The sequence below is a fragment of the Enhydra lutris genome, unplaced genomic scaffold, assembly GCF_002288905.1.
Source record: "Enhydra lutris kenyoni isolate GAN:26980312 unplaced genomic scaffold, ASM228890v2 scaffoldscaffold68, whole genome shotgun sequence".
NCBI classification, from domain to species: domain Eukaryota; kingdom Metazoa; phylum Chordata; class Mammalia; order Carnivora; family Mustelidae; genus Enhydra; species Enhydra lutris.
Genome location: NW_019154152.1, coordinates 3,699,033 through 3,713,662, shown reverse-complemented (window position 1 = coordinate 3,713,662; position 14,630 = coordinate 3,699,033). Strand labels below are relative to the sequence as shown.

Genomic DNA, 14,630 nt, shown 5'->3' with positions numbered 1-14,630 from the left:
GTGGCTTGGTTAAGCCCCTGCCTTCTGCTCAGGTCATGATCTCAGGTCCTGGGATCAAGCCCCGCCATTTGGCTCTCTCCTCAGCAGGGAACCCGTTTAGCCCTCTCTGCCTGCTTGTGATATGTCAAATAAAAGTACACCAAAAAACCCCCACCTATGTCCAGATCCTGCCCCATAGGATAAACAATTTGTGACTGGGTTCAATACATATGCTTACTGTGTGTAGGTCCTGTTCTAGGTGCTGGGGAAACAGTGAACAAAAAAAATTTCCATCTCCTCACATGCTGGAGAGTCAGATATAAACACATAGTCACAATAATGGTGGACATGGCTATATGTAAAGGAGGTTAAGAGGTGTAACAAGGGCGGTTTTCACAGGGGAGACAGGCCCTTACTAATTAACCTGACAGTTGAGCCAAGGCTTAGGGAAGACTACGGGGTGAGGGGAGGAATGCATGGTACATCCCAGGAAGCAGGGCAGAGTGAACAAGGGGCAAAAATAAGAAAATCTGATCAGATCTACTGGGTATTGGGTAAGGACAGGAGGGCAACTAGATCAGATGTAGGGCAGTGTAGGCCAGGGCTAGTGTTTTGACTTAGAATTCTAACTAGGCAAATGTTACCAAGTTTGTTGCTACACAACTAAATTCACAGTAATTCTTCATAATTGTGTGGCTGCTACTTAAAGACACACACAACACTATCAAGTATCACAATGTTTATTGATAGATACAAGTATATAAAATCAGGGCATGAACATGACTTGATAAATTAAGTAGACTTAATTTCAATACTATAATAAGAGGGACCAATTCAAATTCTCACCATTTGTTTCACACCCACAAAACCACTTCAAGGGCATTAACGATCTCTCAAAACTGATCAGTTTTGTGCAAGTAAACCATGTTTCTTTTAAAAAGACTTGTGCACTTGCCCAGGCTCAAGGATATTAAAATCTAGCACATAAAGCCCATTACTAGAGGTAGAAATACAGGCAATATACTATTACGGCAACAACCATCAATTACAGTTAAGAATTTTTCTGTAACAACCAAATGGATAATCAAATATTGCAACAACTCAAGTATTACTGAGCAAAGTGCATTTCTACAGTATTCAGTGTTGCTATTCAGTTTTCTAACTTAAAACAGCCTATGGTAACTGGCAGCAAAGAAGGTCCTTGCAATAGACTGCCTCTGCTTGAGAACTCAGGATGTAATTATTGCATGCTGCTAATACACTATCTAAACATTAAAGATACTCCTAAAATATTTGATGGTAGACTATGATTAAGACATTACACTACAAAAAAACCTTATGCAGAAGGAAATCCTAACTGACGTGCTTCTGCTTTAAATATTGTGAAAACATTACAGCGGAATGAATTTTCGCAGTGGTTAGGTCAGATGCAGTTACGTCATAGCAACAGTATGTTTTGCACAATTTAAGGCTTTGGCTGGTTCTTTAGTCAGCTTCTTCCTCGGACTCCTCTTCTTCAGCAGTTTCTAGCCAGGTTAGCCACTGATTCACCTGTGAATTTGTCATTCCACAAAGTTAAGCCACACTTGCACAAGATAGAAAAACTCAAACCAATAGTTGATTTAGGACCGAGCTACCAAACCCACCAAAGGAGAACTTTTTAGTAGTCTGTACCTTTTATGATTGCAAAAGCCTTCAGAACATATTGCTAATTATTACTTGTCTACTGGCTGGGAGTTACTTTAAAAAGGTGTGGACAAGTTGTACTTGGGAAGCGATTTACAGTCTGTGAGCCTGGGTGTCATTCCATGGCACTGCTTCCAGTTACCTCTCAGGTTCAGTAAGGGACAGGGGCTCCTCCCAAACCTAAGTTTAGCAGGACTGGGGAGGAAGAGAGGAGAAGATTCCTGAAGCAGATTTCCAGCCCCACCTCAGGATTGCTCAATCAGATTCCTAAAGGACAGGGCTAATGATAAATGCTTCACGGATACTCCTCACAAAGACACTGTAGAGACCAGTGTTTCTCAAAGCCTGATCCCCTGGAAAACCACAGACCCACTAAATCTCTCTGAAACCTGGTTTTAAACCACTCTGTGAGTGATCAATGTACAGTGATTTTAATATCCCCAGAAGTGGGGCACCTGGGTGGCTCAGTCATTAAGCATCTGCCTTCAGCTCAGGTCATGATCCCAGGGACCCTGGGATTGAGCCCTGCCTTGGGCCCCCTGTTCTTTGGAAAGCTTGCTTCTACCTTCCTCACTCCTCCTGCTTGTGTTCCCTTTCTTGCTTGCTGTCAAATAAAGAAATCTTTAAAAATAAAATCCCCAGGGGTGCCTGGGTGGCTCAGTGAGTTAAGCCTCTGCCTTCGGCTTGGGTAATGATCTCAGGGTCCTGGGATCGAGTCCTGCATCGGGCTCCCTGCTCAGCAGGGAGCCTGCTTCCCCCCCCCACCGCCTGCCTCTCTACGTACTTGTGATCTCTCTGTCAAATAAATAAAATCTTAAAAAAATAGTAAAATATTAAAAAAAAAAAAAAAAAAAAAAAAGAAAAGAAAAAAAAATCCCCAGAAGTATAAAGTTCTTCGCCTAGGGCTAGAATGCCACTAAGATCTAAAACTGAGGTGTGAAAAATCAGAAGCGATCTCTCCTTTACTAACATTTTTTTTTTTTAAAAGCTTAAATCCAGTCTTGTGTAATTGTTCACAACCTAAGTATATTTCTAAAAAATGCTAGCCATCAATAACCTCTTGCATATCACTAGATTGAAGCCTTTCATCACTTCATGGCTCTCCCTCATTGTGCTAACTGCTGACTTTACTAGAGATTCCAACAGTACAGAAGGAGAGATACAGATAAACCTAAGTATTTAATGAAGAGCCTTTAAAACTGAACTATAGGGGGTGCCTGGGTGGCTCAGTGAGTTAAAGCCTCTGCCTTCAACTCAGGTCATGATCCCAGGGTCCTGGGATCGAGCCCCACATCGGGCTCTCTGGGCAGCAGGGAGCCTGCTTCCCCTTCTCTCTCGCTCTGCCTGCCTCTCTGCCTACTTGTGATCTGTCAAATAAATAAATAAAATCTTTAAAAAAAAAAAAAAAACAAACAAAAAAAACTGAACTATAGGGTGCAAAATACCATGTAAATTGAAAAAAACAGACTAAAATGACTAACAAAACATTTACCTGGAACAAAGCCTTGCCTTTCCCAGGAAACTCTTGGGTTATATCTTCTTTCCAAGCCAAGAAAGCTTCTTCTTCAATAATTTCCATGTCATAAAAGTGAACAAAAAAGCGGAGTAACATGCCTACAAGACAGTATGCAATCCCGTTATCTAGTGCACTGTAGGGAGACACGGCCCCCACTCACCGTCCTTCTCCCACTCACCTTTGGGGAAGTTGCTGTTGTAGCAGTGCACCTGAAGAGCATACAGGGCACTGACTTGCAGATCAACGTGATCATGAAGGAATTTCTGCATTACTGGCTTGAAAGAAAGAAGCAGTTGTTTTTCCTGCTCTAATTGTTCTTTGGAAGGAGCAGAGGAAGAATCTGTCTCATCACTGGGTGGGTTTACTTCACTAGAAATATACTGTAAGAAGCTGCAAAGAAAGATTGTGTTAGAACCCAAAAGCAAAATTTTCCAGCTTAAGAAAGACAATTCTTAGTCCCTTGCCTTAGACGTTTTCTGGTAAATAAAGCATTAACTCTGGACTTTATCTTACCTAGTCATTAAGATGTTCACAAATCCTTTATCTACATGAAGTTTGGGGGAGATGTTATCTTTAATCCATTTATATATTGTCTGAGGGGATGGATCCAACTTTATTTGCTTCAACAGTTCCTTCTCCAATTTGAGGAGTGGGAATAAGAAACTCAGTCCCTTTCCTTCCAAAATCTCCAACATGCGGTCCTTATTCTGATCAATTTCTGAAGAGACAAAAGCCATCTCCATCATTAGGTAGTTCATTTTAGCCAGCTGGCCTGTCTAGAGAACAGCTTCACAAATTATTTCCCAAATGTACGAGATTAACATAAAAATAAACCCAGCAAAGGAAACACTTAGTATTTGGCTCAAACAGTCATTAAATCATAATCACTTTTTACAAAAGGTGACCTCTAGTCTGTGGTAATGCTTATCACTAGCTGGACAGGACAATAAAAACTGTGAAGATCTACATAAATCCGCTCAAAGTACTAAGTAAAACTCTCTAGACTTACTATTCAAAACAAAAAAAAAAAAATCCCCAGCATTCTCTTACCTGGGAGCATTTTCTGCATATTGACCTTGCTTTGTTGAAAAAGTTCTGTTAACCATTCTCGATCTTGTAATTTAGCTAATTGCTGAAGACAAAGTAAGAAGAGAGGAAAATGGGTGCCACTTTCCAGTGGTTGAGCTAGTTCTGAAATGCTCACCAGCTCTGAAATGATGGCACGAGCTGCAAACTGTGCTAAATATGATTTCACCAAAGGGATGTCAACCTCCAGTTTGGGGCACTGGTCCAATACATTCAGGAAAGCCTTAGAAGGAATACACAACAGTCAGTTTATCAGTTCTCAAATATAAATGCAGAAGAGTCCTCACAGAATCAGACAAGCGTTTACCTGCATGAAGTTGTCACTTGTGGCTATCCCTTCTTGTTTGAGCAAACTGATCAGAGAACTTGCTTTTTCTTTATCTTCATCACTTCTATCTAGTGACAGGATAATTACTTTGCTTAACATCTCAGGAAGAAAGTGTTTAGGAGCCCTCATTTCTCGTACACCATTGACCGCTTCATTTGCATTCCCACTATTCAGATATTCAGTCACAACAGTTTCCTGAAAAGAATATAATCCAAGTATCTTTAGAATTTCCCTAATTCAGATAGATACACTCCATGAATTAAACTATGGAATTATTTGAAACTTACAGTTAGTTTAAGTAGTTCTTCCTTCGATGGTGGTGGCTTTTTACTAGTCTTAGCAGGCTTTTCCTGGATAAGTGGTGGATTAGTTTTGAGACCAAGCTGAGGTGTCTTAAAAAACAACAACAAAAACCCTCATGAAGTTAAAAAGAAGACACTAAAAAGTCTTCAGAAAGTACTCTAACAAGAGAAAATGTTGTTGTATTATAGACCTACCTGTCCCAGAGGCGGCGTTTGAGTGCGAGGTGGTTGTGCACTAGGAGGAATCATAGTTATCTGGGGCTGAAGCTTTGGCACTTGATTTTTATTCATTAGGAACGACTGAGCAGGCCTCAGGCTAATCTAGAATTAAAAACAGATCACAACAAAAAATTGACAACATGGAGATGGCAAACATTAAATCCAACATCCTACAATTAATTCAGCATAAACAAACATCCCAGAACCTAAGACAGAAATTCGAGAACTGATGGCTAAAAAAGTTGCTCCATGTTAACATAACTTCAAGCAAGAACACTAAAGATCTGATCCAGACGAAAGTAAGATTACTGTTACAAATTATATTTGTACTAGAATTCTCCTAGGCAAAGCATCACTAAAGTATTAAAAATCAGAAAATTAGTTCATTTACAGGAAAATCACAATCAAAATCTTGACAACCATTTTCTTTGCTCTAACTCAAGACTTAGAGACTTGCCCTCATATCTCATAATCTTCACTCACAGGACGCTGGACATCCAAAGAAAGAAAAAGAAGTACAGAAAAGAAAGAAGAAGGTGAAGAACTCCAGCATTAAGTCCTCTTAATAACGCGTCTTATTTATAATCATCGGGCAATAGATTTCTAAATCGACAAACTTTGGTATATAAGTAACATAGGCAAATGTACCTCATCTGCATTAAGCTGTCCTTTCTTAGAAAACCGAGGTGGCATATCCTTCGACTGTCCTTGCAGCTGGGATAAGAGTCCCTGACTCTGGTTATGGTAGAGCTGGCTTAGCCCCTATTTTAGAAAGGGAGAAAGAAAGTCTAGATAAAAAGGGGTCCACAATTATGGTAATCAAGTACCAAAGGGATGAGCCAAGCCATAAGGAAAAGTTTAAACTGAACTTGCCCAGAGGAAGCAAAAGATGAAAACAAGGGAAGAATAAAAATCTAGCCTAACTGTCAAATAAAAGTGCTTCAATTTTACTAAACTTAAAGATAAGCATCTTACCCAATTTTAAATAACTGTCGTACATACGTATTTGGTCTAGAAAAACATACGTGACTGTAAAATATCTGAATCTTTAAAAGAGCAAAAAGTAAATCACATACATTACTGGATTTAATACTTGTTACCTAAACATTTTCAATGTTTTCTTACCTGGCTTTTCATGAACTTGCCTCCCATCTCTCCAAACTGCGATTGTGTGGGAGGCATGATGTGTCCCCCATGGCCATTGAAGAGTTGATTGGAACGATGACGCCCCATGGTGGGTGAAAATCTATCCTGTATAACTCCTGGACCAGTACCAATTCCGCTACCTTAAAATACATAGATGAACAAACAACTCTTTACAACTCTGCTACTATTAAAATGGTGAAGGGTTTTTTGTTTTTGGTAAACTGAAACCAGTTTCAGTTAAAAATCACCTGGCATTTGTCCAAACATATCAGCAAGTCCTCCAAGTGGGTCCCTATCCATTTTCATCCTGGGTGGCATGAACGGTCCCTCCAGAAAGAAGTCACTTCTCATTCCTTGAGCCATAGGAGCAGGAATAAACACCCCTAGATCCTTTAAAAATAAAGTGAATAAACACCTGATTCCAGACACTATTTTACCTGAAACTAAAATCCTTATACTGAGAAAAACAACTTCTAGACTACTAGAGTGCTAATTATGTAATTTCTATATATAACTTCTTCCCATAATGCTATACAAGGAACTAAAGACACTAAGCTCCACCAGTAAGAGTCTCACTCAAGTGTTAACACGATCGTTGCAGTTTCATAAACTTAACCACCCGATTAAAAAACAAAACCGCTAGGGCGCCTGGGTGGCTCAGTTGGTTAAGCAACTGCCTTCAGCTCAGGTCATGATCCCGGAGTCCCAGGATCAAGTCCCGTATGTGGCTCCCAGCTCCACAGGGAGTCTGCTTCTCCTTCTGACCTTCTCGCCTCTCATGCTCTCCTCTCTCTCAAATAAATAAAATCTTTAAAAATAAATAAATAGGGCGCCTGGGTGGCTCAGTGGGTTAAGACTCTGCCTTCGGCTCAGGTCATGATCCCGGGGTCCTGGGATCGAGGCCTGCATCGGGCTCTCTGCTCAGTGGGGAGCCTGCTTGCCCCTCTCTCTCTGCCTGCTTGTGATCTCTCTCTCTCTCTCTCGCTGTCAAATAAATAAATAAATAAAAATCTTCTATAAATAAATAAAAAAAATTTTAAAAAAAAAAAAAAAAAAAAAAAGCAAAACCACCAGCCTCTTACTTTTACTGCATCTTGACGGATTTGATTGATCGTCTTTGGTCCATTGTCAAGAAAAGCCTTGCGAGGAACCCAATGGTGTTCTCGCAACTCTACGGTATCCTTTAATTTAAAAAAGTTTTAGTAAGTTTTAATATTCCCGAAGAGAAGAAATAAGCTTATCAACATATTTAAACCAGTTCTACCTGCAGCAGGAAACGAATCCTCGCTGGCAATTCCTTACTTAACATCAAGGAGCACATTCGGGCAAAGTACTGATCCATTAAGGACTAATAAAACAGAAATACCTAATTAGAAAAAAGTGTTATGGCAAATATATACTATTACTTAAATCTTTTAAAGACTTCTTCCTTTATAATCAAGAATAGGCCAATCCCCTACATCACAAAAACAATTCTTTTGATTTAAATAAAATTAAGACAGGCTACTTATATCACTTTCGTCAGCCACACACATACCTTGGCTCGTTCATGGTCTAATCTAGGTCCCACTGTCCTCATTATCTGACAGAGGCACTCCAAATCCTCTCCCATATCTTTGAGTTGGACTCTCTTCTTCTTTTCCAAAAGCTACCAAAGAAATAAATGCCACAGGTTGACAAAATCTTGTTTGGTTTATAGTTTTAACACTTGTCCTCATGTGTGCACTGATGGAGCACACTCATACACAGTACTAAGAACAGTACTATTTGGCCACTATACAAGAAATCCTTCCAAATTAAAGCAATTTTAACAGAGGTAGGTAATTCTACACCCCTAGTTTACAAAATACACTGTGGTGTACTTTAAATACCTATCTGTAACATTTAAGTAAGTTCTGCTAGCCATCTGGAATATTTAACAAGCCCACCAACATTCTACAATGGTACGAAGCAATTATAATGGGACCTTCCCCCACACAATGATGTGTACCCAGTAGCTGATCTAAACCGAAATTCCCATACTTACTGTTTTGATGCACTTATGAAGGATAGATTCATGAATAAGATCAAGCTTTCCAAGTTCTCCAATGAATTTGATGTTCCCCAACATCTTGATCTTAGCAATGGCTCTCTGTTCCTCCTCCTCGGGGAGGAGGGGATTTTCACGCTTATCATAGACTGAAAATATACAACAAAGGAAAAAAGTCAACTTCCAGAATAAAGTTGAAAATACACAGTACCACGTAACAAATATAAACTCTCACCATCAACATTTCTGGTTCGGTTTTCAAATTCATCTTGTAATTTGGAAATTAGGAGGCGTCTGAATGTCTATAGGAAACAAAGACATTTGGCAGGTTTTGTTAATGAAATCTTTCAAATCAATTTTAAAAAGTTAGCAAGCAACACCACCACTTACTGTGCTTTGCTTCTGTCCTGGTTGACCCTCTGCTGCTGGGCCATCAAAGTTTGGTGCATCTTCTGCCAATCGCAGACATAGCTGAGCATACAGTGAGCTATACTTTGGCTCTTCTAGGGCTTTGTCCACAATCTACAGAAAATGACATTTTTAAAACTAAATACTACTTTTTGAAAGAACCCTTGCTTTAACTTGATACTTCCTTGCAAGTCTTAAGGATCTTAAATGTCGTTAAGAACTTAAATGTCGTAAAAGATCTCGGCCTATCTACCTTATGCATGTAAAATAATTAGCACACACCCCAGAAAAATACAAGCACTTTATTAGCTCAAAGATGGTACCAAAAAAGTCCAACTGTACAGATTTCATATGAGTCACACCTCACCACCAAGAGTTGAAAATATCTTGGATATTGAAACTATAAACAGACACTGGAATCTTACTATCAACTTACCCTACGATTCATTTCCAAGACCAAAAGAGGCTTTCCACAGAAAAACATAACACCACCCCCCAAAACCTGATTAGCCTGTGCTTAGCCCCTAACTCTCCACACATAGTATGAACATACATGTATTTTTTAGCGTGAACAATTTAAAATGCACCTTTTATATCAGGACAACCACACTTGCTATAAGCACTGTGTAATGTATCAAATTATCAGATCACTATGTTGTACACCTGAAACTAATGTTAACACTGTATGTCTAACTATACTTCAATATAAAAATAAACATCCACCTCTTAAATCTGATGCTTTCAAAACTTAGTGGTTCTTTTTTTTAAAAGCACCACCACAATTCAAAAATAAATGTATCTAGCTCACACCTGAGTTTTAAGCAACAATGCAAGTGTACCAAAAAACCCTTGGATCTGTTAACTATTTTTCTTTCAGTTAAGCCAACTTTTAACTTACCAGCAGTATGACCCCTTTAAGGATGAGTTTAGACTCTACACCCACATTGAGGAGCTCAAGGCATAGCTTGTCAAACTTTTCAGGAGTAAGCTTATTTAGTATGCTGGGGAGAAAGGAATTGCACTAAGTGTCAGGCAACAAAGAATTAAGAGTTGAAAAACAACTTTTAAATTACGTTAATTTTTTCTTCCATCACTTACTATCTAAGACCTATCTTCTTACCCATGTAGCCAAGAGTATGTTAAAATAAACCTCTATTATTTAGATCATATCTGTACTTGGTTGGGGGTCCCCAGCTGTTTGACAATTCTTTCTCGCTACCTCAAAACCCAGAAAACAAGAATCTCATCATCAAGGCTATAATTCCAGGAACGAAATACCATATGTTCCATGCTTCAGTGGGTTACACACCAGGCATGGGAAACATCAGGACAAAAGGCTTGTGGATTTTAACCCAATGACTGTAAGCAACTCTTAAGCCTCAAGAAACCTAAACCTAAACCTATATGCTGCAGTCTTTGGTTTAAGATAAAACCGAAAAAAACCACTGGAATTCATTAAAATACACACTTTGGACATGAACACTGCCTTCTGGATAATATAGCATATACACAAGAAAACCATGGCCAACTCATCTCCCCACCTTTTAGTAAAAAGACAAAAGGGATCTACACACTTACCCTCTTACTTTCCTGAAGATTGCATCATGTCGTTCTTTTTCATTTGCGGAGTTGTTTGCTGCGGAGTTGTCATCTCGTCTAGTGCTTCGTGCAGGAATCCATTTCTGAGCGTTTTGCCCTGGGGTTTTCCCCAGGAACTCGCTAGTAAAAATTGATATTTATAATTAAAACAACTTAAAACCTTACTGTCACATATCAAACGTCATACTGATCAGACATCTTTCTAAATAAAAAGTTTACATTTTTTCAACTTCCTGTACAACTAAGCAACTCACAATCAGTGATTCTCAAACAGTGTGCATCAGAATCACTGAAGGGCTTATTAAAACAGATGGCTGGACCTACCCCCAGTTTTGTTTTAGTGGAGCTGGGCAAGGGCCAGATAATTTGCATTCTTATTAACTCCCAGATGATGCCAATGCTGCTGCTCCAAGAGCCACACCTTTAGAATATCTTCTAATGTCTTATGACCATGCTGCATGCATAGGGCTTTCCTATGGATTAATACGGTAACTGCTGATAATAACTGATTTCAGAAATAACATTAGTGAAAATAATCCAAAGAGTTAAGGGGATAAAACAGCAGTCTGAGAGCGCTAATTCAGATGATTTAGCAAAAGAACAATCAAGAACTAATATTCTAAATTAAGGATATGCAGCAGAAACTGTGCCCAGTAGAATTAGGATTCCTAGTAGTATCTATTGCTGTACTCTTATGCATGAGAAAAGACTTAATCTAAATCTGCCTTATAAAGCTCATTGTTACTACACACTTACTATACCTGTTGCCAGCAGTCTTGGGATAGTGCTGAGGTGCACCCCTACTTCCTCCTCCGCCCGAAGAAGCACTATTTAAAAAAAAAAAAAAAAAATTTTTTTTTTAAAAAGTAGATGCCAATTATCTCACCTAAAAAGGGCTACTAACGAATCTCCTTAATTATTTCAGAAATATTTCAGAAATAATTATTTCAGAAATTACACCACAGATGGAAGACTGAACTTGGGCCTATTGAAAATGACATTTATCCTCCAGATGGCAAAAATAACGAAAATTTAAAAACTTTTAAAAAGTACATGGTATATTATACATTAAACCTGCAACACATTCAGAATTATTTGGTGTGGTAATTCTTTTAATCTTGTGATTAGACTCTTCATAACAAATACCAAAAATAAATCTACACATACCTGAAACGAGAAGCACCCCCTTCTGCAATCGCACTCTCCACTTTGGCGGCTTGACAACGAAGAATCTTCAAAAGAATAATATTAATGGATGGGGTGGGGAGGGAAGAGGATGGGAGAAATGAAAAACCTAGAATGAGAAAGAGTACCAAAATTAGACACTGCTAATAAACGAACCTATAAATCTTCCTTCAATTGTAATTTATTTTAGATCTTGGCACTGCAGTTGACTGAACTTTCACTGCATTGCAGATCGCCTAAGACTAAAATAGAATGTACTCAAACACAAGTGGACAGTAAAATTTTATTTTGTTTAGCCACCTGGAAATTCCTTTTATGTTCAAAGATGCAAAGAGCCTTTCACAGGAACAGGAGAACATCTGACTGCGAACAAATCTTTTCAGAGAGCCACATTCTACCTTCTTGAGAACTGAGCACTAAGATCGGTAACAGAAAATCTAACTCCATCAACATGAGCACATTATGTGTAAAATGTCCTAAGCCTTCACTGCCTCGACGACGAGCCCAGCGGACTAGTAAGAAATAACTAAAGACTGCCGAGCAGTTTTCTTCACTGCCCATTCTTTCAACTCCCCCGCACAGGGGGCATCCGGGAAGATGCGAGAGGGACATGGGTATACAGTGGCTGGCACTCAAGGCGGAAGACACGGGCAACAACATGGCAGCAGGAACCTCCGCCCCATTTCCCCCTTCCTGGGAACAAAAGAGCACTGGATTCCTCCCACCCAGGCTGGAGTTAGGGAAGTGCTTCCGACAACCTCCCCGCGAAGCCGCTGGGGGCAAGCCTCGGCGGGGAGGAGCTGAGGCCGCCCCCGCCGGCCCAGCGCCCGGCTCTTTGTTCTCCAGGCAGGAAGGCGGCCTCCTTCCCACCCGCCGCCTCCGAGCGGACCCCCTCCCTCCCCATAAATCCCCGAGGGACTGACAGCCGCCTCTCCGTTTCCTTCCCAGCTGACAAAAGGACGCAAATTCTTGTTTTCTCTCCCCTCTACCGTCCAGGCGGGGCCCGCTCCCCGCCGGCACTGGGGGCCTCAACATACCGCCTCCCCGCCGGGAGGCCGGGCTCCAGGACTCCTGCGCCTTGGCTGGTCCCGCGCCAACGGCCGGGCCCTCCCCGCCGGCCGGCACGTCGCTCCCCGCTGCGGCGCGCGCTGCCCCGCCACGCTCTCTCCCCGTCCGAGCACACGAGCGCCTCGGCCCGCCCGGACCCCGGCCACCGACAGCCACGAGGAAGGCTAGGGGCCGCCATCGCTACCGGTTTCCTTCTACTCCGAGAGCAACGGGAGAGGAGAACAAAGGTGAAGAATTTTTTAGGTGCCCGAAGAGCGGAAAAAACGCTAACAAGAGTCGCCCCGCCCGTCTCCGCCTGCGGCCGCCATTTTGTACCGCTCGAGAAGAAGCGGTCAGGGCACGGCGGCCATTTTAGAGCGCTCTATTCGGCGGCGGCGGCGGCGGCTCTACTCACCTTCACCGAGAACTCAGCAGCTGCCGCCGCAGCTGCCTCCTCAGGATCCGGTCGTCGGGGACAGGGAAAGGAGGGGAGAGGGGAACGGAAAACAAAAAAGGGGGAGGGAAGGGGGAGGAAGGAGTCGGAACGGCTTGGAAACGCTCAGCTCAGAGGAGTCGCCGCTGCAGCCACCACCCGGTACTCGCCGCCACCTCCATAGAGCTCCAACTCACTGCTGGCGCTGAGGCGTGTCTGAAGCCGAACTTATCACTCTGGGGCAGCCGAACCCACCAGAGCCGCCCCGAATGGCTCCTTCGTCGCCCAATCAGCAGCCTGACTGCTGTCTGCCACCAATCCGCGCAGGGCGGCGGGGAGGAGCCACAGGGTCAAGCTCGGTTGCAGCGCAGCCCCGCCGCAGTGCGCAAAGCCATATTCGCGAAGGCTCTGAGGCCAAGCTGGTGGCGTAAGGGGAGCTGAGCACTGTCGAGTTGCGGGCTACTTGCGTAAAGTCGGATAGCCCTTCTGAGTCTGCGTTGGTGTGGCTGTCTCATCTTCCTCCCGTGTCTTTGTTCCCTGACTCTACAACATGCTCGAGTTGCACACCCCCCTTCCCCTCTACCTCATTTTCTCAGCGGGCATGGGGGTGGGGTGGTGCGAGGGATTCGCCTTTACCCTACCCTACCAGATTCCTGTCCGTGGCGTGTCAGAGCATTGATCTTCCTGGCGCCCCCAAGGCGCCGTGGTTGCCTCTCGCAGGGCGGGCCTCCCCGGGACGGGCCTGTAGGGTTGAGGCTTGGCGCCCCCGGGGTGCAGTGCCTGGAATAACTATCAGTCCCCAGGTGCTCAGCGTCGGCAGCTTTAGGTGGTGGAGCCGGGAGGATAGGGTTCAGGAAACTAGACGGTGAACCCAGATGGGTAAAGAAGGCTTCATTCAGCTCCCTATTTATTCCACCCCCTGCAGAGTGAATGAGAAAAGGATAAAAGGAAGGGGTTTATGGTCTTTGTACTTCACAGGAGAAGCAGCTTTTCCCGAAGGAATGTCCGGCCAGCGGTCACGGAGGAATACCCAGACCATACCAGACTTCTTTGGAAGAAGTGTTTGCGGAGCGCGGGCATTTGGAGGATTTTAATTGATAGCTGCTGGTTTTTGTTTTTGGGGTTTTGTTTTTAAGCGCGTTGAAGACTGTCAGCTGTGTATTTCCATTTTATGTAAGGTCCACCATAACAAATAGGATTAGGCTTTTCAAAGCCAGCAGATGAACTATTTATACTCCTCAGGTAATATTTTAAAGGAGGGCTACCTTAAAATGAAGTGTTCCATCGTTTGCGACATTTTAGCTACATAAAAATGGAGTCCCGGCTATACAAAAATGGAGTCATATTTCCATATACTTAGCAGAAATTTCCCCGTCTTCATTTTGAACATGCAGTTCTTGATGCAATGTGTGTCAAAAGCAAGAAACTGTGTTTTAACATGCATATCTTTTAAAGAAAGTGTCCAATAAAGGGCTGGATTTTCAAAGATCAGCCTGTGTTTGACATGTCAAAACAGCTCTTGGTGTTGAAAGCACCTAGCCGGTAATACAGCCTTCATGAAAGTTGCAGTTTGTCCTAGGACGTTTTAAAACCTGATAATAGAGGGGTGTGGTGCGTCTCTGAAGATTTCTAACACAATTCCAGCATCTTTACATCTTTGTCATATA

The 14,630-nt window shown here is 42.2% G+C and overlaps 1 protein-coding gene across 1 annotated transcript; it reads right to left on the bottom strand.

Moving 5' to 3' along the window:
- Positions 1–703: 703 nt before the first annotated feature.
- Positions 704–14,260, bottom strand: LOC111159260 (eukaryotic translation initiation factor 4 gamma 2). Its single transcript, XM_022521686.1, has 24 exons — positions 14,229–14,260; positions 13,610–13,821; positions 12,946–12,957; positions 11,466–11,592; positions 11,060–11,125; positions 10,278–10,418; positions 9,598–9,700; positions 8,682–8,813; positions 8,527–8,593; positions 8,289–8,440; positions 7,800–7,910; positions 7,527–7,610; positions 7,345–7,443; positions 6,511–6,652; positions 6,242–6,402; positions 5,765–5,878; positions 5,093–5,218; positions 4,883–4,987; positions 4,575–4,790; positions 4,232–4,490; positions 3,695–3,899; positions 3,360–3,571; positions 3,158–3,279; positions 704–1,530 (listed from the first exon to the last, which is right to left on the bottom strand). The coding sequence occupies exons 1-24, from the start codon at positions 14,258–14,260 to the stop codon at positions 1,465–1,467; spliced, it is 3,066 nt and encodes a 1,021-aa protein (XP_022377394.1). The 3' UTR covers positions 704–1,464.
- Positions 14,261–14,630: the final 370 nt, after the last annotated feature.